This window comes from Rhinatrema bivittatum, chromosome 16 (genome assembly GCF_901001135.1).
Source record: "Rhinatrema bivittatum chromosome 16, aRhiBiv1.1, whole genome shotgun sequence".
In the NCBI taxonomy this organism is placed as follows: domain Eukaryota; kingdom Metazoa; phylum Chordata; class Amphibia; order Gymnophiona; family Rhinatrematidae; genus Rhinatrema; species Rhinatrema bivittatum.
The window spans coordinates 883391-909075 of record NC_042630.1 but is presented as its reverse complement, the minus strand read 5'-3'; the positions used below and the strand labels follow the sequence as shown (position 1 = coordinate 909075).

The 25685-nt window shown below is 48.3% G+C and overlaps 2 protein-coding genes across 7 annotated transcripts in view; both read left to right on the top strand.

The window, feature by feature from the left end:
• The window catches only part of ZNF384 (zinc finger protein 384), a 50713-nt gene extending 48571 nt beyond the window's left edge, over window positions 1–2142 (top strand). For all 4 annotated transcript variants that reach the window (XM_029580607.1, XM_029580608.1, XM_029580606.1 and 1 more), the window contains exon 9: window positions 190–2142. In XM_029580607.1, the coding sequence (XP_029436467.1) occupies window positions 190–456 (267 nt within the window). In that variant the 3' untranslated portion in view covers window positions 457–2142. The remainder of the gene's footprint in view (window positions 1–189) is intronic.
• A 10628-nt stretch (window positions 2143–12770) lies between these two features.
• Window positions 12771–24927, top strand: ING4 (inhibitor of growth family member 4). 3 transcript variants are annotated; one of them, XM_029580945.1, is made up of 8 exons: window positions 12771–12961; window positions 14028–14099; window positions 14480–14646; window positions 14817–14931; window positions 15116–15224; window positions 22658–22802; window positions 22942–23003; window positions 23816–24927. In XM_029580945.1, the coding sequence occupies exons 1-8, from the start codon at window positions 12925–12927 to the stop codon at window positions 23853–23855; spliced, it is 747 nt and encodes a 248-aa protein (XP_029436805.1). In that variant the 5' UTR covers window positions 12771–12924; the 3' UTR covers window positions 23856–24927. The 3 variants fall into 3 exon arrangements, with proteins under 3 accessions (XP_029436805.1, XP_029436806.1, XP_029436807.1); XM_029580946.1 differs by having other exon boundaries at window positions 12909–12999; XM_029580947.1 differs by having other exon boundaries at window positions 12955–13054.
• The last annotated feature ends 758 nt before the right edge of the window (window positions 24928–25685 follow it).

Genomic DNA, 25685 nt, shown 5'->3' with positions numbered 1-25685 from the left:
TGTGAGATGACTAGTAATAGCTTTCTTTAATCTGCCTGGCTAAGAATGTGTTATGGACTTTTCCTTGCCCAAATCTCTTTTAAGCCCTCTATGCTTGTTGCTTTCACCATGTCCTCTGGCAACAGATTCCATATTACTGAGGTGAAAGGTCCATCTCTCTCTTTTTTTTCTCTCTCTCTCTCTCTGCAGGAGACGTATTTGATGAAACACATGAGGAAACACAATATACCAGAGCAACAGCAGCAGCCACCACCACAGCAACCAGTGGCTTCCCAGGGACCCTCTCAGGTCCTCACCTCTGCTGGGAGTCACTACTCCCCTGCCCCTCAAGTTGCCCCTGGTGACATCCCCCAGTGCTCTTTTGACCTAAACCCCTACAAGTCAGAGCACCACAAGGATATCTGTCTGACTGTGACTACCAGCACCATCCAAGTGGAACATCTCACCAGCTCATAAACAGTTCAGTTCCTTCCCTTCATGAATGCTGGGGACACGTGGTGGTGGTGGTGGTGGAATAATCCCCACTTCTCCTATTTCCACCAAATACAAGCTTGTACCAGCCAGGACATCCTGTATGTGACAGTGAGGCCATGAAAACAGCATTCTGACCTGAGAGAGGCAGAGAGAAAGCGCAGCTCTTTTACCTTGTCCTGGAGACCTACCTAATCTGTCTGATTTTCAGGATGTTCATAATGAATGTGCATGAGATAGATTTGTATATATTAGAGATTTAGTGTGTGCAAATTTCTTGTGAATATTCATTGTTGCTACCCTGAAAACCATGCAAGTCAGATGCTCCTGTAGGGCAGATTAAGAACTGCTGCACTAACATGAGAGGGAACATAGGATGCAGTATTTTCCAATGTGATTCATTGTCCCTGCCTGAGAGAGAGAGCACGCGCTGGGCTACAGCACTCTCTTCTGTGAGCGAGGGGTCCCTTCCCAGGGGAGGCAGCGAGCACACCCTGGGATACAGCACGCCCCCATGGGATTGAGGGTTCCAGCCTGCACTTTGTGGGATGCGACATATCGAAGATTCTGGGCTCCATGAGTTTGTCTTCTCCATTGCATAGTGCTCACTATGGAGGAGAAAAGGGGCCTGAAGGTTCCTCACTGCTAAGAAATGAGTGCACCCCCCCCACACACACACACAACCCCTTGGTAGGAGCTGTGAGATGCAAGCTGTCTGCAATTCAGAGACAATGCAAAAACATGAAAACTGGGGATTCAACTTGCTTTGTGGGGTATTTTTTATAATTAGAAATTTATGAAAATATTTTAATCATAAGAGCAGAGTGGAAATCAAAAATACTGTGGCGAGGGGAGGCAGAGGACACGCAAAAGAAGTTCCCAGGAAGCTTTTGGTTTCCTGACTCTTGTGGCCATTTCACTGCAATGGTATCAGCTTCCTCGCTGTAGTCTGTACAGATCCTGCACACCCTGGGATGTTGGTAGGCACTTACCAACCCACCTGTCTCTGCTACGAGGGGGAGGGGTCTGCTGCATCCTAAAGCCAGAGATCCATAAGTAGCCACATCTGAAATGAGGCACAGGGAGAAAGTTATTCCTCAAGATTTCATGCAGAGTCTGTGACAGAGCTGGGATTGGAACCCAGCTTGGAATTACTATAGTCCTCTAAGCCCTCAGTAAGAAAGCATGTCCCAGGCAGGAGCAATGCACCCTGGGGTGCAAGGTCTTCCCCAGAGCATAAGAGGAGAAGAAGCCGCGGCTCTGCATGTTGCATATGTCACTTATGTTTGCAGTAGCCTTTTACTGTATTATTAAAGCATCTGCTTGGGGGGGAGGCTTTTTCAGTTTTTGATTTTCTACATTTCTTTTCTTGGAGAAAGCTGCCTGCCTTCTGTCACACTTAAGAGTTTTTGAATCGTGGAGATATTTGGGTGGAAAGAAAGTTTAACAAAAAGACATTGTTATATAAATATATATATTATATATATATATAAAAAAAATAAAAGCTACCAAACTTATGTACAAATGCCCTGTTTTTAGCACATTGTATAGAAATAAAAGTCCATGTATGAGGAGGATCAGTGGAGCAGGAGCTGTCTTTTTGAATTTTGCAGATTGATTTTATTAAGTTGGATTACCTGTCATGTGTACAATAAAGTGGCTTACCTATAACTGGTGGTGTTCGTGGATGGCAGCATTAAAAGTCCCACATGTGGGTAACCTCATGGCGTGACACACACATGGAGAGTAGAATAGCCTAGAATGTCAAAGCTAACAGGTGCACTTAACAGCATACAAAGGTGATTACATTTTATGAGAAGTTGGGATTGTTTAGCCTGCTGACCACAGAGAGCACCAGCTATAAGTAAGCAATTTTGCTTTTTTCCATGGACAATCAGGATAAATAGTCATAAATGGGTCTGCCAAGCAAAGCATTATCTTGACATCCCCTTACATTTTATTCTGCAAGACAACCTGCCCCTAGGGCATTTGCAGGAGTAGTCTTAATTTTAATAATTTCCTAGTGTGTAGCCAGATGGACTCAGGACCAATGGGTTATGCTCCCCTGCTACAGTCAGTTCCCTGTACGTACCCGGATCAGTCAAGACCATGGGTTATGTCCCTATTCCAGCAGATGGAGACAGAAGAAAAACTTGTGAGGCGCTCGGAATTACCCACGAGCACGTTCCATCAGTATTCTTCTGTCTCCAGCAGATGAAGGCTGTTTGAACCTGCGGTTCCCACTTAAATTTTCAAATCTTTAAGGAAAGTTTGCAGAATAATTTTTATTTCTTCCCTTTCCTCTCACAGTGCTTTTTTTCTTTGACTGGATCAAGTTTGACCAAAAAAACCAAACTTTTTTTTTAGTCAGGAAACTGATAGGAGGCTCTTAAGCTTGCCTGCCTTACAGCTTGCATGTGTTGCTGCCTTGAGAATAACCTTGTATTATTTCTAAGGTAGGCTTTGTTTTTTCTTTTAAGGTTTTTTCCTTCGTTCCTGGCCCTAGGGGTGTAAGCTGGTGGTCCAGCTGCCCCCCCTACCCCAAGGCTGACTGACCTGAGAGGTGCCATTCCTTGGGGTTCTGGGAGCTGAGAGGCGCCATTCCTCAGCTCTATTTTAAAAAAAAAGAAAGAAAGTGAGCCAGGCCGTTGCGGTTGTCCGCAGAGAAGTTTTTGTCTCCGTTTCATTTGGCGGCTGCCAGAAGCGCTTTCGGGGGTAGTTTTTTTTTTTTTTTTGTCAGTGCCTCAGCTGTTTCCCTTCCCTCATGCCGTGAGGGACGCGATGTGCCACCTGCGGGGAGCCTGGGACTCCCTGGCGGGGAGGGTTCCTCAAGGGCTGACAGCAGACCGAGCAGTCATTTTTCAGCCCATCCTCCGGGGGAGGGGAGGGGCTTTCAGCCCAGTTCCCGTCGAGCGCAGGAACGGCGGCCATTTTGAATGCAGATGCGTCTGTGTCGGCACATCCACAGGGCAGCCCTGATGCCGATTTTGTTCGGCCTCCGCCTGTTTTGACTCCGGTGGACCCCCTGGGGGACCCCTCCACTTCGGGGACAATTCCAGGACTCTGCTCTTTTGTTCCTTCAGATGGGACCCATCCCCCACCTGCTTTTTCAGCTGATTTTATTTTATTAATGCATAATGCTTACCTGGCCCACATGTTTCAACAGGATAGTGTTCCTTCTGGGCCCTCTCCCCCTAAGGTGGAGGATGCCTGGGAAGTTTTGGGGGCTCCCTCAGGTTCTACTCGGGCTCGAGCAGTTCCCATTCCCAACTTATCGGACCCGGCTAAGGTTGACATGGATCAGGATGGTGCTTTGTCCAGAATGCACATGGAGGGGGATGATCCCAGAGTCTTGCGGCTTTTTAAAAGGGATGAGCTTGAACCGCTTATTTCCCATGTACTTTCTGAGTTAGATATAAATGTGCCTCAGGCTCGAATACGGGGGCGTCAAAAGGTGTTTCAGCGAGACTGCGTCCTCCTGCAAAAACTTTTCCTTTTCATCCCATGCTGCTGCAGCTGCTCTCCAGGGAATGGGATTCTCCTGACTCGAGTCTCCGAATAGGCCGAGCTATGGATAAGCTATTTCCTCTCCCGGAGGAATTCTTAGAACTTCTTAAAGTCCTAAAAGTAGACGCTTCGGTGTCGGCGGTCACTAAGAAGACCACCATCCCGGTGATGGGGGACAGCTTTGCGCAACCTGCAGGATCGAAAACTGGAAGTATACCTCAAGAGGATCTTTGAGGTGTCAGCATTGGGTGTCAGAGCAATGCTCTGCAGCTTTCTAATGCAAAGAGCAGGTCTGAGATGGGTACAGCAGTTGCTCGGTACCCAGGAGTTGCCCCCTGGAGAAGCGCAGCAAGCAGAACGCCTGGAAGAGTTGGGGGACGACTCTCCCTGTTTTATGAGGAGTGGGTCAAAATCACGTCAGATCAGTGGGTCCTGGATATTCTAAATCACGGTTACGTTTTAGAGTTTGCTCGACCCTTAAGGGACGGGTTCCTGTTCTCCCCCTGTGGACCATTGCGGAAACAGCTAATAGTGCATCAGATGCTCAACAGGCTACTCGACCTTGGAGCCATTCTCCCAGTGCCACCAAAGGAGCAAGGCGAAGGCCACTATTCCATCTACTTTGTGGTTCCCAAAAAGGACAATGCCTTCAGACCCATATTGGATCTCAAGACAGTAAATCTGGCCCTAAAGGTTCCGCATTTTCGGATGGAAACTCTACATTCAGTGATAGCGGAGGTCCGCAGCGGGGAATTCCTGGCTTCCTTAGACCTCACGTAGGCCTATCTCCATATTCCCATCCACAAGGCTCATCAGAGGTTTCTCCAGTTCAAGATTCTTGGTCAGCATTACCAGTTTCAGGCCCTGCCCTTCAGTCTGGCAACTACTCCCCGCACCTTCACCAAGGTAATGGTAGTGGTGGCAGTGGCTTTACGGAAGGAGGGTGTTCTAGTTCATCCCTACCTGGACGACTGGCTCATTCGGGCGAAGTCCCAGGATCTTTGCAAGCAGTCGGTCGACAAAGTGTTGCATCTCCTGAACTCTCTCGGATGGGTGGTCAATTTTGCCAAGAGCAGTCTTACGCCATCACAAACACTGAATTTCTTGGGAGCTCTTTTCAACACCAGTGTGGGCAAAGTTTTCTTGCATCAAGACTGGGCGTTCAATCTCATTTCACAGATTCAACATTTCCAGAGTCTGACACTTCCCACGGCGTGTGATTATCTTCAAGTAGTGGGTTCCATGGCCTCCACCATAGATTTGGTACCCTGGGCTTTTGCGCATATGCGACCTTTGCAGAGGGCATTGCTCTCGCTGGAAGCCAATGTCTCAGCAGTTCCAAGCTCCCGGATCCGGTCAGGAACAGCCTGGGCTGGTGGCTCAGTCTGGATCATTTGCTCAGCGGTTTGAACTTGGAAGTCCCCAATGGGTGGTCGTCACCAAGGATGCCAGTCTCTCTGGCTGGGGGGCAGTGTGTCAAAATCAGGCGGCACAGGGCCACTGATCATTGGTGCAGGCGAAATGGCCAATCAATCGCCTAGAGACCCAAGCAGTCCGTCTCGCCCTGAAATGATTTCTCCCTTTGGTGCGTGGCACGTCGGTGCGGATCCTCACAGACAATGCTACCACGGTGGCATACATCAATCGCCAAGGGAGAAAGAAGAGTCAACATGTTTCTCGGGAGACGGACAAGCTCATGATATGGGCGGAGCATCACCTCATGCGTCTGGCGGCTTCTCACATAGCGGGAGTAGACAATGTTCAAGCGGATTTCTTAAGCCGGCAGATGTTGGATCCCGGAGAGTGGGAGCTATCCGAAGAAGCAATGTCACTTCTGGTCGGGAGGTGGGGGTCCCCCCACCTCAACGGCCACACTAAGGAATACAAAGGCACCCCACTTTTTCAGTCGCAGACAGGAACAAGGGGTAGATGCTCTGGTACTGCCCTGGCCTCACCACGTTCTACTTTACGTGTTTCCCCCATGGCCTCTGGTGGGGAAGGTTCTACAGAGAATGGAAGATCACCGCAAAGCAGTGATTCTGGTGGCACCAGAGTGGCCAAGAAGGCCGTGGTTTGCAGATCTGGTGAATTTAGCAGTGGATGGTCCAATTAGTCTGGGACATCTTCGACTTCTTGGTCAGGGTCCCGTATTTTTCGACCAGGCCGATCGCTTCTGTCTTGCGGCCTGGCTTTTGAGAGGAGAAGGCTGAGAAAAAGAGGCTATCCAGAGGAAGTCATTTCCATGCTTTTGCAGGCCAGGAAGACTTCACCTCCATTTCTTATGTACGAATGTGGAAGGTTTTTGATTCCTGGTGTGTCTCCGGGGGAATTGCTCCTCGTCGTGCGTCTGTGGCTCAGATTCTCTTTTTCCTGCAGAGCGGGCTCGGCAAGGGTTTGGCTTACAGTTCTCTTCGGGTTCAGGTAATGGCCCTTGGTTTGCTCATTGGAAGTTTGGATGGAACACCTGTAGCATCACATCCGGACATTTTCCGCTTTTTGAAAGGTGTCAAACACCTGAGACCTCCGGTCCTTGCCCTGTGTCCTTCATGGAATTTGAATTTGGTATTACGGGCTCTGGGTGGTCCACCTTTTGAGCCGCTAAAGCATTCTACGCTCAAGGATTTAACTCTGAAGACTGTTTCTCGTGTCCATTTCTTCAGCTCGCAGAATATCAGAACTGCAAGCTTTGTCTCGTAGGGAACCCTATCTGCACTTCACGGATTCGGGTGTCACTCTGACCACAGTACCATCTTTCCTCCCGAAGGTGGTTTCCTCGTTTCACCTCAATCAGTCGGTGGAGCTTCCAGCCTTTCAAGAGAAGGACTCCAGGGAACTGCGGCGGCTCGATGTTAAGCGAGCGCTTCTTCGTTACCTAATGTCACTAACTATTTCTGTCTTTCAAACCATCTGTTCTCTGGAGTGGCCCCAAGAAAGGTCAACAGGCCTCTAAGACTACTATTCTCTACTATACTAACTGCACTAACCACATCCTCTGGCAACAAATTCCGATTAGTTTTAAATGTGCCCCATGCTAACTTCATGGAGTGCCCCCTAGTCTTTCTATTATCCGAAAGAGTAAATAACCTATTCACATCTACCCGTTCTAGACCTCTCATGATTTTAAACACCTCTATCATGTCCCCCCTCAGCCGTCTCTTCTCCAAGCTGAAAAGTCCTAACCTCTTTAGTCTTTCCTCATAGGGGAGCTTTCCTCATTTTGGTAGCCCTTCTCTGTACCTTCTCCATCGCAATTATATCTTTTTTGAGATGCGGCGACCAGAATTGTACACAGTATTCAAGTTGCGGTCTCACCATGGAGCGATACAGAGGCATTATGACATTTTCCGTTTTGTTCACTATTCCCTTCCTAATAATTCCCAACATTCTGTTTGCTTTTTTGACTGCCGCAGCACACTGAACAGACTATTTCAATGTGTTATCCACTATGACGCCTAGATCTTTCTTGGGTTGTAGCACCTAATATGGAACCCAACATTGTGTAATTATAGCATGGGTTATTTTTCCCTATATGCATCACCTTGCACTTATCCACATTAAAGACACATATGTTAAGTCATTCCAATGTTTATATGTAAACCGAAGTGATTAGTAACTTTGTTACCAGAACCTCGGTATATAAAAAATGTTAAATAATAATAATTAAATTTCATCTGCCATGAGGATGCCCAATTTTCCAGTCTCACAAGGTCTTCCTGCAATTTATCACAATCTGCTTGTGATTTAACTACTCTGAACAATTTTGTGTCATCTGCAAATTTGATTATCTCACTTGTCGTATTTCTTTCCAGATCATTTATAAATATATTGAAAAGTAAGGGTCCCAATATAGATCCCTGAGGCACTCCACTGACCACTCCCTTCCACTGAGAAAATTGTCCATTTAATCCTACTCTCTGTTTCCTGTCTTTTAGCCAGTTTGCAATCCACGAAAGGACATCGCCACCTATCCCATGACTTTTTACTTTTCCTAGAAGCCTCTCATGAGGAACTTTGTCAAACGCCTTCTGACAATCCAAGTATACACATTTACCGGTTCACCTTTATTCACATGTTTATTAACTCCTTCAAAAAAGTGAAGCAGATTTGTGAGGCAAGACTTGCCTTGGGTAAAGCCATGCTGACTTTGTTCCATTAAACCATGTCTTTCTATATGTTCTGTGATTTTGATGTTTAGAACACTTTCCATTATTTTTCCTGGCACTGAAGTCAGACTAACTGGTCTGTAGTTTCTCGGATCGCCCCTGGAGCCCTTTTTAAATATTGGGGTTACATTTGCTATCCTCCAGTCTTCAGGTACAATGGATGATTTTAATGATAGGTTACAAATTTTTACTAGTAGGTCTGAAATTTCATTTTTTAGTTCCTTCAGAACGCTGGGGTGTATACCATCCGGTCCAGGTGATTTGTCAATCAGGTCTACCACATCTTCTAGGTTCACCATGATTTGATTCAGTCCATCTGAATCATTACCCATGAAAACCTTCTCCATCACGGGTACCTCCCCAACATTCTGTTCAGTAAACACCGAAGCAAAGAAATCATTTAATCTTTCCGCGATGGCCTTATCTTCTCTAAGTGCCCCTTTAACCCCTCGATCAATCTGTTGAGCATCAATTAGATCCGGTTCACTCTTCTGTATTGGATATTTTATCTTTTTTACAAGATGGTTTAGCCAAAGGTTTGTCCTGCAGTTCCTTACGTGTCCAAGTTGCAGCGCTTGGATGTTTTAGGGGTAAGGTTCGGGGATTATCCTTGGCTGCGCATCCATTTGTAGCGTGTTTTCTCAAAGGCGCACAACATCTACGTCCTCCGTTTCGAAACTCTTGTCCTGCTTGGAGTTTGAATTTGGTTCTTAGGGCTTTGTGTGCGGCCCCCTTTTGAACCCCTTAAACATGCGACTTTGAAAGATCTTACGTTGAAGGCAGTCTTTCTTGTGGCCATTTCTTCAGCTCGTAGAATTTCGGAGTTGCAGGCCTTGTCTTGCAGAGAGCCCTTTCTTAGAATTTCTAATATGGGTATTTCATTAAGGATTGTACAATCTTTTTTACCTAAGGTAGTATCTTCTTTTCATTTAAATCAATCGATAGAGCTTCCTGCTTTTCCATGTTTAGATCGTTTGGATCCTTTTTCTAAGGATCTTAAGAAATTGGATGTGCGACAGGTACTGTTGCGTTATCTTGAAGTTACCAACAGTTTTCGATTGTCTGATTATTTGTTTGTTTTGTGGAGTGGCCCTCGTAAGGGTCATAATTTTCCAAGGCTACGATTGCTCGTTTGTTAAGAGACAATTCGATCAGCTTATTTTCTGGCTCGTCGAGATCTTCCTGAAGGTTTGAGAGCTCATTCCACTAGGTCGTAAGCTATGTCCTGGGCAGAATCTCAACTAGTTTCTCCTCAGGAGATTTGTAAGGCGGCAACTTGGAAGTCGTTGAACACTTTTGCTCGTCATTACCGCTTAGATGTCCAGGCTCCAAGTTCGGCAGCCTTCAGAGAGAGTGTTCTCCGAGTGGGACTGTCTGGGTCCCACCCCAATTAAATCAGCTCTGGTACATCGCAGGGTCTGCACTGATCCGGGAGCGTACAGGGAAAGGAAAATTGGTTCTTACCTGCTAATTTTCGTTCCTGTAGTACCATGGATCAGTCCAGACGCCCGCCCTTTTATGTCTGCGTATCACAATTATCTTTTCGGAGAGTCTGCTCGTTCACTGTTTTGGTTTTTTAAACCGCTTTTCATGCTGTCTACTTTTCTTAATGTTTCTTGTTTATTGCCAAGATTTTTTTTTTTTTAAATTCTGTGAGTTGGAAGTATGCTATAGCATTTAGATAGCTGGTTAGTTTTTTAGTAGTTACATTTCTGCTTTGATATTGTTCAATACTGATGGACTGCAGGTGGCACCCTAGGGTATACCTCAAAGTCAGTAGAATGTTTCTCTTCCTCCTCTGCTGGATTGGTGACATAACCCCAGGGTATGGACTGATCCATGGTACTATAGGAACAAAAATTAGCAGGTAAGAACCAATTTTCCTTTGTGGATGCATTAGTCTGTGCTGTCTCTGAATGAACAACTATCCCAGTGGAGGGAGGAGCGGCCTTAAAGGATGCAGGTGATTGAGTCTATCCTTAAACAAGCCTTTGATGTAGTAGCAATGACCTTATAGATTGTTTCCTGTTGTGCTCTGATGGCTTGTTCGTGCCTACTTCTTTCTCAGTAGGTGGATGACCTGGGGTGGGGGGGGGGGGGGGTGAATTCCAGAGCAGTTATGGAACCTGCTGCCGCCGCCTTTTTAGCAAACGCAGGCTCTGATTTGGTCTGTACTAGAGATGTGAACCGGAATCTCTTTTGATTCTGGTTCCGATTCACATCGTGAATTATTTTTTGTGTGGCCCGATCAGGTTTTTTTTTTTTTATCGACTGTGCCCGAGCCGATAAACAAAAAACGCACCCCGACACTTCAAAACAGTTCCCTTAGCTCTTCCCCCCCCCCCCCCCCCCCCAAAAAAAAAAACAACATTTTAAATTACCTGGTGGTCCAGTGATGATCCCAGGAGCGATCTCCCGCTCTCGGGCCGTCGGCTGCCACTAATAAAAATGGCATCGATGGCCCTTTGCCCTTACCATGTCACAGGGTATCCGTGCCATTGGCCAGCCCCTGTCACATGGTAGGAGCACTAGATGGCCCGTGCTATTTTTAAAGATGGCGCCGGCCATCCATTACTCCTACCATGTGAGCAGGAGATCGCTCCTGGGACCACCGCTGGACCACCAGGTAATTTAAAACATTTTTGGGAGGGTGGGAGAAGCTAAGGGAGATGTTTTAAAGGGTTGGGGTGGGTTTAGGGATTGTTTTTGTGTGCCGTTTTTCCCGCCCTCCCCCCCAAAACGATAAGAGAACCCCATGAACAATTTAGTACCTGGCACCTTGGGGAGCTCCCGCCTTCCCGAATTGGTTTGCTGAGTCGGCAGAGACAGAGGTCACAAACAGGTTCTGGTGGTCGGATCATTTGGAGGTGTCAGAAATGGAGGCAAGGCTTCCAAGGGCATGATAGTGCTTTGACTGAAGGTAGTTATTGTTTTGGCCTAATTTTTTAAGGGGAGAAAAATTGCAGAGGAGTCGCATGTGCACTGCACTAGAGTGCAGGCAGTGTCGTGGGCCAAGTGTCAGTGTTGGTGCAGGGGCTTTGTAGAGTGGTGTCATGGTTTTGTCATCACATTTTATCTTGTCATTAGTGTTAGATGTTCACACTCCAGGAGAGCTGACTGGCGAAAGTGTTTTGAGAGGGGGGGTCTTGGTACATCCCACTTGTCTGGAGTTATTTGGGATATGAACAGGAATGGAAAATTTGGTTCTTACCTGTTAATTTTCATTCCTGAAGTACCACAGATCAAGCCAGCGTCCTCTTCTCAAGATTGTTACGGCAAGTGCATGTTCTGGCATGCTTACTGGCAAAAACTGTCAATGTGTATATATCTACACAGACCCTAAAGGAGTTTGCCAGGTTATGGATAGGCCCTTGTGGTGTTTTGTGTTTTTTCTGTTTGGGGGCTCCAACCTTTGGATTTGGTATTTGCCCTCATTTGTTACTCTATAGCTGATTTGGGTCCAGGTCAATACTGAGGCACTGCCTGTGGCACTCTTAGCTATGCAGCAGTGCCTCAAAGGTTTTAGTTCTTTGTTGCCATCTGATGGTAAAACCAGTTTGTCAGACTGAGCTGTGGTACTTCAGTAATGAAAATCAACAGTTATGAACCAACTTTCCTATAGATTTGTATGCACCGCTATAGTGTGCATATTTAGTATGGATATCTTAAAACTGGCCTGTTGGTGGCTCTTGAGGACCAGAGTTGGCCACATCTGGTCTAGAACGTACAGAATCTCTGCAGGGCATTGGCCAATACCTTCACTTACACATCATCTATCAACCATTTTCTATTGTAAAAGTCCATAGAGCTGTGAGCACCAGTAAACAAATAAGGAAGTGTCATCATCGTGGGGGAGTATAAGGAACGAGGCAAAGTCGCTAACAGGCCGATACCGTACAGTGCGCTCCGACCCGCGGACTTTACTGCATCGGTCTGTAAGTAAGACATGACAAAGGGGCCTGGTTTTGCCACCTATGCTGAGGTGGATTAGTCATACGACGGCACAGCCTAAGAAGAGAAGATGAGCCTGAACGCATGCTGACAAGCTTCAACCAAACGAATAAAAAAACCCAGTCTGCCTCTGTACTAAGAAATTCAGAATTCCAAGCGTTGGCGCAAAGAAAATGATACTTTTAATGGTATAGAACGATTGGATGTATACAGTAATGTACAAAAAGGGCAAGTATTTAGATTTCACGGCCATCTTCCTCGCTCAGCTCAAAACAGACTAGGACGCGTAATTCCTCCCCTCCTGATCCCTGGCTGTAGCTGCACACTCTGCATTCCTGCGCTGCTGCGCTGGGGCCTTCCTGTTCCGCCCACGTGCGATGCGGTGCTGGCTGGGTCTGCCCACAAAATGTGTCGTGTGCATCAACAAGGCTGGCAGCTCCTGCTCTGATTGGCTTACTGCTGCAATATAGGGATAGGGTGCGCCTGCTATGGACAGGCTTCATCGCAGCAGCAGCAGCAGCCAATCACTGTAACATGAGTCAGAGCACAAGTCCCGCCCAACAAGCCCCCAAAAAACGCGACTGGCAGAAAAAATAGCCCAATTAAAAGCAACCCGCGAATCGGAAAAAAAAACCGCGAATAACTACAAAAAGAAGCCCAATCTCGCGGTAAATAAGCGAGGTTGGCAACACTGCGCGCGAGCCACCTTCCTGTGACGCTAGTTGCGGGGCGGAAGTAAGAGCTATCGTCCTGTGACTGGAGGGCGGACGTGCATAACGTCGTCCGGTCACGGATCCTCTTCAAACCGGAAGGGGCTTTGTTTTTGTCCAAGATGGCGGCTGGCATGTACCTGGAGCATTACCTGGACAGTAAGAAATAAGCGGAATAGAAGGGAAAGGGGAACCCGGTAATACCGCGCAGAGCCGGAGAGAAATAAAAATATCCAGAAAAAAACTTAAATTGTAAATAATATAAAATAAACAGGGAAATTTTTAAAATAGAAAAAGAATCTCCTGTATGGCAAGAAAACTCTCAGGATGGGAAACGTAGACTAGAGATATGATCCAGGGAGTGAACTAGAACCAGAATGCATTCCCCCTGCACTGTGCAAAATCCAAAGAGAGAGGAGACGCACATTTCCCAAAGCTGAGAGAGAAAATCACAGACTTCCCACAAAAGAAGGAGCAGGAAAACCTGCCTCTAATCCTGGGGGAAAGAGGAGAAACAGCAGCGAGAGCAGCAGAGTCTGTGGGATCCTGCCCCCGGGCCAGAACCAGGATCTGAGCAGAGAGAATCCAGACCAGCACCAGAGCCTAGGAACTGTTTCTGGGATTTCTCTGTTGCACTTTTTAGTTCTTTCTTTTTGCCATTTTAAGTCACTTTGATGAAACGTGGACAAATTTGTTAGATCAAAAAAAAAGAATCTTGATTCTGACAGATGAAGAGACGTCCAGAGAGAGTTCCTGTTATTTATACACATGCACACTCGCAATTTCATAGCAAGCAAGGAGTACGCCCTGGGGGAAAGGTTAATTTGAGGCTGTGTGTTTGGCAACACGTATACAAAAAGGGGGTCAACTGGAGCAGTAATACTAATCATCAACTCTGGCTACTGTTCATTTGCTCATCTTTTATATTCTTAGATTGTTTTATGGCTTATTATGTATGTTTTAATTCTGTAAACCGTTTTGACTACGAGTATGTATAAAAACGGTATATAAATAATTTTAAATAAATACATCTACAAATTGTACCAATAAAATTATCTAATCTGAATTAGAGGTTGGAGGAAAGTATATTTCATCCACAGAAAGAAGTCTATGAGGAGTGCCCTCCTTTTTATAATGGTGAAAATAGAAATGAGCATGTGCCCCTTTCCTCCCAGTCATGTGTGCCACTGCTTCCCCCGTCAGTTCTGTGCTTTTTTCATCGCAGGTATAGAGAATCTTCCTTTTGAGCTACAGCGGAACTTCCAGCTGATGAGGGACCTGGACCAGAGAACAGAAGGTGAGCCGCTGACTCTCTCCCCGCTCCCAGTTGTCATTTTGACTGTATCATGATTTGTAGCTCACTCTGGATCTGTGTCTGTATGAGGGTCAGGATCTACTCGTGAGTTTTTATGAATTAATGAATGTCTCTGGATCAGTTTCTTTGTATCTCTCTAACTTTTTCTGAATTAGATGAGTCTCTGGATCTCCATCTGGATAGTGTCTGTCTATCTTTCTGGATAAATGTCTCAGGATCAGTTTGTGTCTATTTCTCTGGGTTATTTATTTGGATTTTTTACCTACAATGTCTGTGCTTCTCTCTGGAATGCCTGTGAGGTGTGTTTTCTACCTTCTGCATGGTTATCCTTACAGCTATGGGATGTGCTCTTTTCCTTGCAGACCTTAAGGCGGAAATTGATAGGATGGCCACTCAGTACATCACAAGCGCCCGGTCATTGTCCTCAGAGGAGAAGCTGGAGCTTCTCAAGCAGATCCAAGATGCCTATGGGAAATGCAAGGAGTTTGGAGATGATAAAGTGCAGCTGGCAATGCAGACCTATGAAATGGTACCTACCAGAGAGCAGGAAGTGTACAGAACCTCCTGCAGGGAGAGGCTGGGACTGCAGGATGTCAGGAAAGATCCAGCATTTCCTGCAGGGAGAGGCTGAGAGTTCAGGGAATCAAGGAGTGTTAAATCACAAGAGTGAATGTATTTTAGATGCACTATCTTTTACAGGTGGATAAACATATCAGGCGTTTGGACACAGACCTTGCCCGCTTTGAGGCAGATCTGAAGGAGAAACAGATTGAGTCCAGTGATTATGACAGCTCATCCAGCAAAGGGAAAAAGAGTGAGTGAGATGGGAACCCTTTTCAGCTGTGCTCACCCTCCTCCTCCAAGGTGCTTACATCCCTCTCCCCCTGATGTTGACAGCTCTCCAGCTGTGCCTAGTTCTGATTCCTGCTGGTACCAGGATACACTTAACTGGGTTATTGATTTTCTTTCCTTATAAATATTTTCTATTTTTCTTTCAGAGGGCAGGAGTCAGAAAGAAAAAAAGTCAGCAAAAGCTAGGTCAAAGGTCAAGAACTCAGATGAGGAGACAATGAAAAGCAGCCAGAAAAAAATGAAACTTGTTCATACGTGAGTGACAAGGAAGATTCGAGGGGGGGAAGGGGTGCAGAACATCATGAAGGTGACAAGTGGAAGACACTGGGAAGTAGGTGTCGGGCATGGTAAGAGTGACAGGGGCAGAGGTGTGCATCCAGGACATGGTGAGAGCAGTGGGGGAGGATATCAGATGGGGAAGGTGCAGAATATGGTGAGAGGGGAGTGGGTTCAGGACATGGGGAGAATGATGGGAGAAGGGCACTGAGTGGGGTGGAGGAGAGGTGCAGGACGTGGTGAGAGATGAAAATACTGGGAAGCAATGGAACCAAGACGTGGTGAGAGTGATGGAGAAGATACTGGAGAGAGGTTGCAGGACATGGTAAGAGTGATGGGGAGAGGACACTGGGGGCGGGGAAAGGGAAGCAGGGTTGGGTGAGAGTGATGGAGAGGGAAAACACAAAATGGATGAGGACGGATGTGTTATGGGTGTGAGGGGATAAAAAGACATGGGGGGTACAGGACAGTGTGAGTGACAGAGGAAGAGGAGAGCACAGGACAGTGTGAGTGACAGGAAGAGGAGAGCACAGGACAGTGTGAGTGACAGGAAGAGGAGAGCACAGGACAGTGTGAGTGACAGAGGAAGAGGAGAGCACAGGACAGTGTGAGTGACAGAGGAAGAGAAGAGCACAGGACAGTGTGAGTGACAGAGGAAGAGGAGAGCACAGGACAGTGTGAGTGACAGAGGAAGAGGAGAGCACAGGACAGTGTGTGTGTGTGTGGGGGGGGGGGGGGGGGGAGATAAGGAAGAACATAGTAAGAGTGATGTGGGAGAGATTTCAGGACATAAGGATAGTGATGGGGAGGGAGTGCAGCACATGTAAGACAGGGTGGTAGAGGCTGCAGAACTTGATGAGAGTGGCCTGAAGATTGGGAGAGGATAAGAAATAGAGTGACCAAGGGAAGAGGAGGGGAGTACAAGATACAGCAGTAGCAATGGTGCAGGAAAAGAGAAAGGGATGGCTGTGAGGGTTGAATGATTAGGGCTAGAGGTCAGGGAACAAGGTATGGGAATGGGAGGTTAAGGATGGGAATGAGGATTTAAAAATAGGGGTGGTTAGTGATGGCAGTAGGGAAGGAGGGTTTGGGTGTGAGGTGGGAATTAGAAATGGAGTAAACAGAAGTTCCTGTACGTACCCGGATCAGTCCAGACAGTGGTTGAGCCTCCTTTCCAGCAGGTGGAGACAGACTAAAACTGGAAGGATGCCCTCTATCAGGACACAGCCTATCCTCTACCCCTCCAGTATTCGTCTGTCTCCCAGCAGGTGCAGCATCTCCCTTCGGTTCTCTGCTGTAGGCTGGTCAGCCTTTTCTTCTTTTAGGCTCAAGCAAGTACTTCTGTTAGTTCCCTCTTGTAAAAATGTTAGTGACTGTTTTTACTTTTTTTGCAGATTTTTCCTGTTTCTGTGTGGGAGACGGCTCCGTCTCCCAGCTCTTGCCAGGCTCAGGGGGACTTTGCCCCTTTTGCGCTGCATAGCCTGAGTCCGTGTACGCTTCCAGGTGTGGGGACTGAGCCTCTCCGGGGCTCGCTCCCCCCTGTGGCTGCTGAGAGGGTTTTTGAACCCGCTGCTGCGCTCAGTAAAAAAAAATAAAATTTAAACTTCATAAGTTGCAGGTACTCACCTACCTCTGACTTATTTGCAGCAGTTGACCAGCATTTTTTAATTTTTCTGGTCAGAGCAGGCCTTGAACAGGCAGCCAGAAAGGCAGGAGGCAGCAGGTTTCCCTCCTGCTCTCTCCGGCCCTGCAGGCTGTCAATCAAAGCTTTTTTTTCTTCAGCAGCAGCTCTGCTATGCCCCGACAGACAGCCTGCCTCTCTTGTGGGCTGCCTTCTCCGCGTTTTTCGCAGCAGGGTCTTTGTTCTGCTTGCCTGCCGGGTGGGGAAGGTCCCTCCTCAGCAGGACAAGCAAATTTAGCCCGGGGATCCTGTTCTCCCGGCATGGCTAGGCCTTGCCCGGGAACGGCCGCCATCTTGGATTTTTCATCGGGGCCAATTTCGGATCTCCCCCCCCCCCCCCGTGACTCCCAGGCCCTCGGACCCCGCTGTCTCTCCAGACTCAGAGGATGCCCCCCCTCTAGAGGGGGATGACCCCAGAGCCCTCCACTTATTCCATAAAGAGGAATTACAGCCCCTCATTCCTTTTGTTCTACAGGAGCTGGGTCTGGAGAGTCCCTCTGTGGATAATCTCATGGACTCCCTTCCCAAGGATATGAGTTCAGTCCTGGGGGGGCTCCGGCCTCGGCTTTTCCCTTCCACCCCATGCTTAAGCTCCTGATCCTGCGGGAATGGGAGGCCCCTGAGGGTGCGCTCCAGGTGGGGCGTGTGATGGATAAGCTCTATCCCCTCCTAGAGGAGGGTTTGGAGCTGCTAAAATACCCCTCTGTGGATTCTTATGTCTCTGCGGTGACCAAACACACCACGAGTCCGGTGGAGGGTTCCACGGCTCTGAAGGATCCTCAGGATCGCAAATTAGAGGCTCACCTGAAGCGCATCTATGAAGTCCTGGCCCTTGGGGTCCGGGCGTCTTGCTGTAGCAGCCTCATGATGCGGGCAAGCCTCAGGTGGGTCCAACAGTTACTCTGTGCCCAGGAACTTCCGCCAGCAGAGGCAGAGCAGGCTGAACGTCTGGAGACCGTAATCGCCTACGTGTCGGACGCCCTCTACGATCTGGTCCGTGTGCAGTCGAAGGCGATGGACTCGGCGGTGTCTGCCTGGAGGCTCCTTTGGCTGCGCAATTGGTCGGCTGATCAATCGTCAAAGACTCGGTTGGGCTCGCTGCCCTTCAAAGGTAAGATGCTTTTTGGAGAGGACCTCGAGAAGCTTATGGATTCCTTGGCTGACAACAAGGTCCATAAGCTTCCTGAGGACCGTCCTAAACTTGCCCGGTCTTACGCGGTCTCTCGTTCTCGCTTCCAGGGTCAGCGTCGTTTCACTCCATGGGGGCGGGGCGGTTCCTTGAGGGGTTCTTCTCGTGCTCAATCCTGGTCGCGGCCCTTTCGTGAGGGCCAGCCCACGCGTGCCACCCCTAAACCTGCCACGCAATGAAGTTCAGCTGACTCATTCCTCGGTTCCTTACCTTGGTGGCCGTCTTTCCTTGTTCTTCAAGGAATGGGTCAAAATCACGTCGGATCAGTGGGTCCTCGACATTATCAAAGAGGGGTACGCTTTCGAGATCGTCAGGGACCTGCTGGACCTCTTTCTTTTTTCACCTTGCGGACGGGCCAAGAGGGACGCGGTGGTGCAGACTCTCTCCAAGCTTCTGGATCTGGGTGCGGTGGTCCCAGTCCCGGAGAGGGAGATTGGCGCCGGCCAGTATTCTATTTACTTCACCGTGCCCAAAAAGGACGGGTCCTTCCGTCCAATCCTGGACCTCAAGATGGTCAACTGGGCCCTCAAGATTCCTCACTTCCGCATGGAAACCCTGCATGCAGTTATTGCGGTGGTCCGTCCCAGAGAGTTCCTCGCTTCCCTCGATCTTGCAGAAGCGTACTTCCATATTCCCATCCACCGCGACTACCAGACATATCTTCGAGTTCCTGCCCCTGATCCGCGGCAGGGCGGTAAGAGTCCTGTCCGACAACTCCACCACAGGGGCCTACATCAATCGCCAAGGGGGCACTCGCAGTCCCATGGTAGCCTTAGAAGCCAGCCGTCTCCTCTCTTGGGCGGAGCAGCATCTACAGTGCATTGCAGTCTCCCACATCGCGGGCAAGGAAAATGTTCAAGCCGACTTCCTCAGCCATCAGTCGCTTGATCCGGGGGAGTTGGAACTCTCGGACGCGGCTATGGCTCTGATAGTGGACAGGTGGGGTCCTCCTCACCTCGACCTCATGGCAACTATGCGCAATGCCAAGGCCAATCGGTTCTTCAGCCGCTGGAGGGAGCACGGCTCGGAGGGCGTGGACACTCTGGCCCTGCCTTGGCCGGCGGGCGTCCTCCTGTACGTGTTCCCCCCCCCGTGGCCCCTGGTGGGCAAAGTTCTCAGGAGAATCGAACTCCACCGGGGATCAGTGATTCTCGTCGTAGCCGAGTGGCCGCGAAGACCGTGGTTTGCGGACCTCATCAACCTAGCGGTGGACGGGCCCCTGCGTCTCGGGCATCTTCCTCGTCTTCTCCGGCAGGGGCTTGTATTTTTCGACCAGGCCGATCGCTTCTGTCTAGCGGCCTGGCTTTTGAAAGGCGTCGTCTGAGGTGTAAGGGTTATCAGGAGGAGGTCATCTTTACCCTGCTGCGAGCCCGAAAGCAGTCGACTTCTCTGGCTTATGTGCGCGTCTGGAAAGTCTTTGAGTCCGTGTGTGCGGAGGCGGGTGTTCCGGCGCACTCCGCCTCGATCTCTTTGGTTCTTTCTTTTCTTCAGAAGGGTCTCTCTAAGGGCCTCTCCTTAAGGTCTCTGCGCTCGGCTTTCTCCTGGGTCGAGTGGACGGTCATGCCTTAGCGGCCCACCCGGACGTGATTCGCTTCCTGAGGGGCGTTAGACATCTCTGCCCCCCCTTTTGTGTCACGTGTCCGTCATGGAGTCTCAACTTAGTTCTTTGTCTTTCTGGTCTCTCTCTCTTCCGCTTGCCGGATTTCCGAGCTCCAGGCGCTGTCCTGTCGGGAGCCCTTCTTGCATTTTTCTGATTCTGGGGTTTCTATCAAGACAGTCCTTCTTTCTTGCCTAAGGTTGTTTCTGCCTTCCATGTCAACCAGTCGGTGGAACTCCCTGCGTTTTCTCCGGAGATCGCGGGGACGGCGGGAGGCGACCTTCGAGGGCTAGATGTTAAACGGGCCTTGCTTCGCTCTTGTGTCGGACCATCTCTTCGTCCTCTGGAGTGGTCCCAAACGCAGTAAGCCGGCTTCTAAGACCACGATTGCACGGTGGTTAAAAGAAGCCATTTCCTCGGCATATCTTTGTCAAGGTCGTGCACGGTGGTTAAAAGAAGCCATTTCCTCGGCATATCTTTGTCAAGGTCGTCCGCTTCCTGAGGGTCTGAAGGCCCATTCTCTCCGCTCTCAGGCTACCTCGTGGGCGGAGAGCCAATCTGTCTCTCCGCAGGAGATCTGCAGAGCCGCCAGTTGGACGTCTCTGCACACTTTTGCTCAGCACTACCGTCTGGATGTCCACGCTCCAGTTTTCGGTTCTTTTGGGCGGCAAGTGCTTCGAGCCGGACTGTCTCAGTTCCACCCAGTTTAGGGAAGCTTTGGTACATCCCACTGTCTGGACTGATCTGGGTACGTACAAGAAAGGAAAATTAGTTCTTACCTGTTAATTTTCGTTCCTGTAGTACCACGGATCAGTCCAGACGCCCTTCCCTGTCTGTCTTTCTGTCCTCTCGAAGCTTGTTTTCTTGCAGGTTCGCAGATTTTTCATACTTCAGTTTTTCTTCTGCAAGTTTACTGAGCACTTACACCGGACGCCTTGGTCGTTTTTTATACCAAGTTTATGCAAGAGCGAATAGGTATACCATGTTTCTGCTTTATTCTATGGTTGCTCCTTTGAGCTTTATGGTTACTTGCTTGATCCTGTTCTTGGGTTTCTTGTTTTCTGCTTTGACATACGTTATACTGAAGGGTGAGAGGATAGGCTCTGTACTGATAGAGGGCATCCTTCAAGTTTTAGTCTGTCTCCACCTGCTGGAAAGGAAGCTCAACCCCACTGTCTGGACTGATCCGTGGTACTACAGGAACAAAAATTAACAGGTAAGAACTAATCTTCCTGTAGTCCTTCTTACCCTTTCTGACACTATACTCAAGGGACTGGACCATGGTCAATCATACATACTGGCCCTACTTGATATATCTGCTGCCTTTGACACCGTCAATCATACCATTCTCCTCACCCGCCTAGCAGAAATCGGTGTCACAGGTTCTGCGCTGCAATGGTTCTCTTCTTAGCTCGACAACAGAAATTACACCGTAAAAATAGCCAATTGCGAATCATCCCACATTCCTCTCTCTCAGGGCGTCCCGTAGGGTTCCTCCCTCTCTTCCACGCTCTTCAATATCTATCTCCTCCCCCTCTGCTATGTCCTCTCTGATCTTGGCCTAAAGTTCTTCATGTATTTATTTATTTTTATATACCGGTGTTCGATTTTACATATCACATCGGTTTACATTTAAACAAAATTTGCAGGAATTCATGCGTTACCTTTGTCAAATACATTAAACATTTAAATATGTATGCTGACGACGTTCAAATCCTCATCCCGCTTCAAGAATCCCTCCCCAAAACATTACAGTTTTGGGATTCCTGCCTTATTTCAATTAACACCCTTCTCTCAAACCTACATCTCGCTTTAAATGTAACAAAAACAGAGCTCCTCACAATCTCCAATCCCCCAGCTCGCTCGCTCCCTGCCTTAAGCAACACCAACCCTCCACCTGATACATTCACCTGCAATGTGAGAGATCTCGGTGTCTATCTTGACCAACATTTAAATTTCAAATCTCACATCCACAATACCATAAAAACAGGCTTCTTCAAATTGCACATCCTAAAGAAACTTAAACCCCTGCTATATACCCAAGACCACCGCACAGTCCTACAGGCAACTATCTTAACTAAACTGGACTATTGCAATTCCTTATTGCTGGGCCTCCCTCTCTCCACTAATCGAACCCCTCCAACTTTTACAGAATGCCATGGCCAGAATCCTAACAAACGCACGTAAATCGGATCACATTACCCCTATCCTAAAAGGCCTCCACTGGTTACCCATAGCCTCACGCATAAAATACAAAACACTCACCATCCTCCACAATTTATTGTACAATCAAAATCACGCTTGGCTCGAGAATGCACCTCTTTTCCAATCATCATCCCGCCTCCCCCAGATCCAACCTTGCTGGTACCCTATACACCCCCTCCCTAAAAACTGCTCACCACACCTCAACCAGAGAAAGGGCTTTCTCTATTGCTGGCCCTTCCCTATGGAGCACCCTGCCCACGGCCCTCCATCTAGAACCTAACCTGTCTAAATTTTAAAAAGGGCTCAAAACCTGGCTCTTTACATTAGCGCATCCAGACGTTGACCAAACTTAGCTTGCACTCTAACCCCGCAGCCCCCCCAAGCAAAGTCTCCAAAATACAGTGTTATTAGTTCCCCTCCTCCACCCTTACCTTATCCTTCCCTGTCCCTCCTCTCCCCCCCCCCCCCATCCCTTTCACTGCCATCAATGCTCTGGTACCTAGCAGCCCACCTGTACATATATTGTTTATTGCTAATTTATATTCTTCCAATGTTCCTATAAAATCTCTCTCTTTCCCTATCCTCTCTCCTCCTCCATTGCTGCTCCCCCTTCCCTGTTTATTGTATTTCTCTCTCTTGTTAATTTGTTACAAGGTAAACCGGCGAATGTCGGTATAAATAATAAATAAATGGTCTGTTGTATCTCTTATTATAACCTCCTCCCTGCTTTTGTCCAGCAGTGCAGAGTACGGAACGCCAGCTGTGAATTTCGGAAATGTGCACCCCTCTGATGTGTTGGACATGCCTGTGGACCCCAATGAGCCAACCTACTGCCTCTGTCACCAGGTGTCCTACGGAGAAATGATCGGCTGTGACAATCCTGATGTAAGAATGTGCTCACGACCCCTCTGTCTGTCTCACTCGGCTCCTGCCTACATCATATTCCTTGCCATTATGGGTCACTGACCATTTTTCTCTCTGACCTTGATGGGTCATTGACCCCTGCTCTTGTCTTTTATCACAGTGCTCCATTGAGTGGTTTCACTTTGCCTGTGTGGGTCTGACAACAAAACCGAGGGGGAAATGGTGAGTACATCAGAGAGAGAACTGACATATAACTGGTGCACACCTGGATGCCAAATTTCATTTCAGATGCTGCTAATTGAACAGCCTTGTTGTGTTTAGTCTTCCTTGAATACAACTGATACAGAGCAGAGAGAGTGGAAACTCAGTGCTCAAATAGCAGAGGGTGCTGCAGGGCAGGAGTGAGGTGCATTGACAGAGCTGCCTGTGAGCGTCTCTGTATTGGAATAACAGGAGCTGCTGCAGGGCAGGAGTGAGGTGCATTGACAGAGCTGCCTGTGAGCGTCTCTGTATTGGAATAACAGGAGCTGCTGCAGGGCAGGAGTGAGGTGCATTGACAGAGCTGCCTGTGAGTGTCTCTGTATTGGAATAACAGGAGCTGCTGCAGGGCAGGAGTGAGGTGCATTGACAGAGCCTCCTGTGAGTATCTCTGTATTGGAATAACAGGAGGTGCTGTGGGGCTAGGAGTGAGGTGCATTGGCAGTGCTACGTGTGGGGGTCTCAGTACTGGAATAGCAGGGGGTGCTGCAGGGCAGGAGTGAGGTGCATTGGCAGAGCTGCATGTGAGGGTCTCAGTACTGGAATAGCAGGAGGTGCTGCAGGGCAGGAGTGAGGGGCATTGGCAGAGCTGTGTGTGAGGGTCTCAGTACTGGAATAGCAGGGGGTGCTGCAGGGCAGGAGTGAGGTGCATTGGCAGAGATGTGTGTGAGGGTCTCAGTACTGGAATTGAAGGGGGTGCTGCAGGGCAGGAGTGAGGTGCATTGGCAGAGCTGGTTAAGGGTGGTGTCTTTTAATCTCTCTCTTCCTATGAGCAGGTTTTGTCCTCGCTGCTCGCAGGAGCGGAAGAAGAAGTGAAACGTGTGCCATTCAGGTGCTGCTACTGGAACAGACCTTCTCTTCCTCATTATCCTGCTCCTCATGTTGCTGCGTCTCCCCTTCTGCCCTCGCCTGAACCGAAGCACAGGGGCTGCAGGTTTTCACTGGAGCCCCATTTCATCCTTTGGTTGCTGCAGTCTGGAGCATTGGACTGGCCCGAGACACAGGAAGGGGAAGGGGAGGCATTGATTTACAGACGAGGGGTGAGAGACAGTGACTTTGTCCTTGGTAAAACTGGAAAAGCCTTCTCCTGACCCTGGGGTTTGTCTGCTCTTCAAAGATGGAGACTACACTGTGCCCCAGGATTGTCTTTGCTGTTTTGGGAAGGAGAGAGGACTTGACTGTGACCCTGGAAGAAGGGAGATGCAATTACCAGAGGTGGAAAGCTTGGGCAGGTTTTGAGCCGGGCTGCAGGGGCTTTTCAGGCTCGCATGCACTTGCAGTCCTCACCCTGTGCAGTGATCTTTCCTTCACCTCACGCTCAGACAGAAAGAGTTTAATTCATCCCTGGAATGTGCTAGCTCAGTGCTAGCACTCCCTGCTCGGTTCCCTCCCCTCTCCCCTGCTCAGATCTCTCTCAGTGCTTTCTGTGCCCCCCTGCTAGAACGGTGCAGGATCACATGGGGATGGTGAGAGAAATTGGACAAGCTTGAGTCTCTCCTCCAAGGAAAGGAGGACAGGAACTGGACACAGTTCTGATGGGTTGTTCCTTTTCATGGTGCTATAAGTTTTTATTGAACATTGTTTGTGTGTTTTTCTTCTCACTGTACTTCGGGGGGATTTTCTTCTAGTTCCAGTTGCAGTTCCCTGGCTGAGTCGGTGGGATTGTGCCCCATTCACCCCTCGCTTTCTCCTGTGACATGTTTGCTCAGGACACAATTATCCAGTAATAAAATAGGGAAGAGGAGATTGTCTTGGGGGTGTGATTTCAGTTGCTGGAAGTCCTCGTGCCAGCACAAACAGCATCACATATACGATAAAGAACAGGTGAAAGTGTGAGACGAGCTTCATGAGAAGCTGCTTTCCAGAAATAAATGTATTGAGAGAGCTATCTCGAAAGGTGTGTGTATGAATTCTGGATACTAGTGCACAATATGTGCAGTGTGATAACGATCTATGCTGGGAGGTTCAGCTGTCTTCTGCGTGTATTATAGCATAAGAAGTTGGTCCATGCTGATAGCATTGCATGGTATAAAATAGTTTGCTTGGATTCTTGGTGCCTGTCCCGGAGAGCTTACAGAGCGTGCCTGATGGAAAGTGCGCTCCAGATTAGACAGCTTCTGACCTCGCCATTGTGAGCAGCAACCGATTCTTGTGTATTCTGGTTTAAACATATCAGAGGGGAAGAAGGCAGATGGGGAAAATGTGGTCAGGGACGATGAGTGTTGTAAAGCTTACTCTATGCTTATGGCCAGGGACACAAGAACACTTATACTCAGTAAAAGTATAATGTATTTTTATTAGTCAATATAAGTGTTCTCGGGAGATACTGGATGCCCTTCGTCTTACAATCTGACCAGCATCTCCTTGGATACAGGAAGTGATCCTTCTTTTATAGGTAACATTCAAATACAGGGTAGAAGGTTCTAGAGACTTGCATGACTGCCCAAAGGATCATTTACATTAAGTTGTGATGTCAACTGCATGATTAAATCATCACTAACTACCCTGATTGGCTTCCCAGGATGTGTAGCCCATTTCCCATGACTTTTTGTTCTGTTAAACTCTTACTGGTCAAGGCAATCAACAGGTCTGTAACTGTGTGGATTACAAACTCCTGAGAATGGTGCCTGAAGTTCCCCTGTGGTG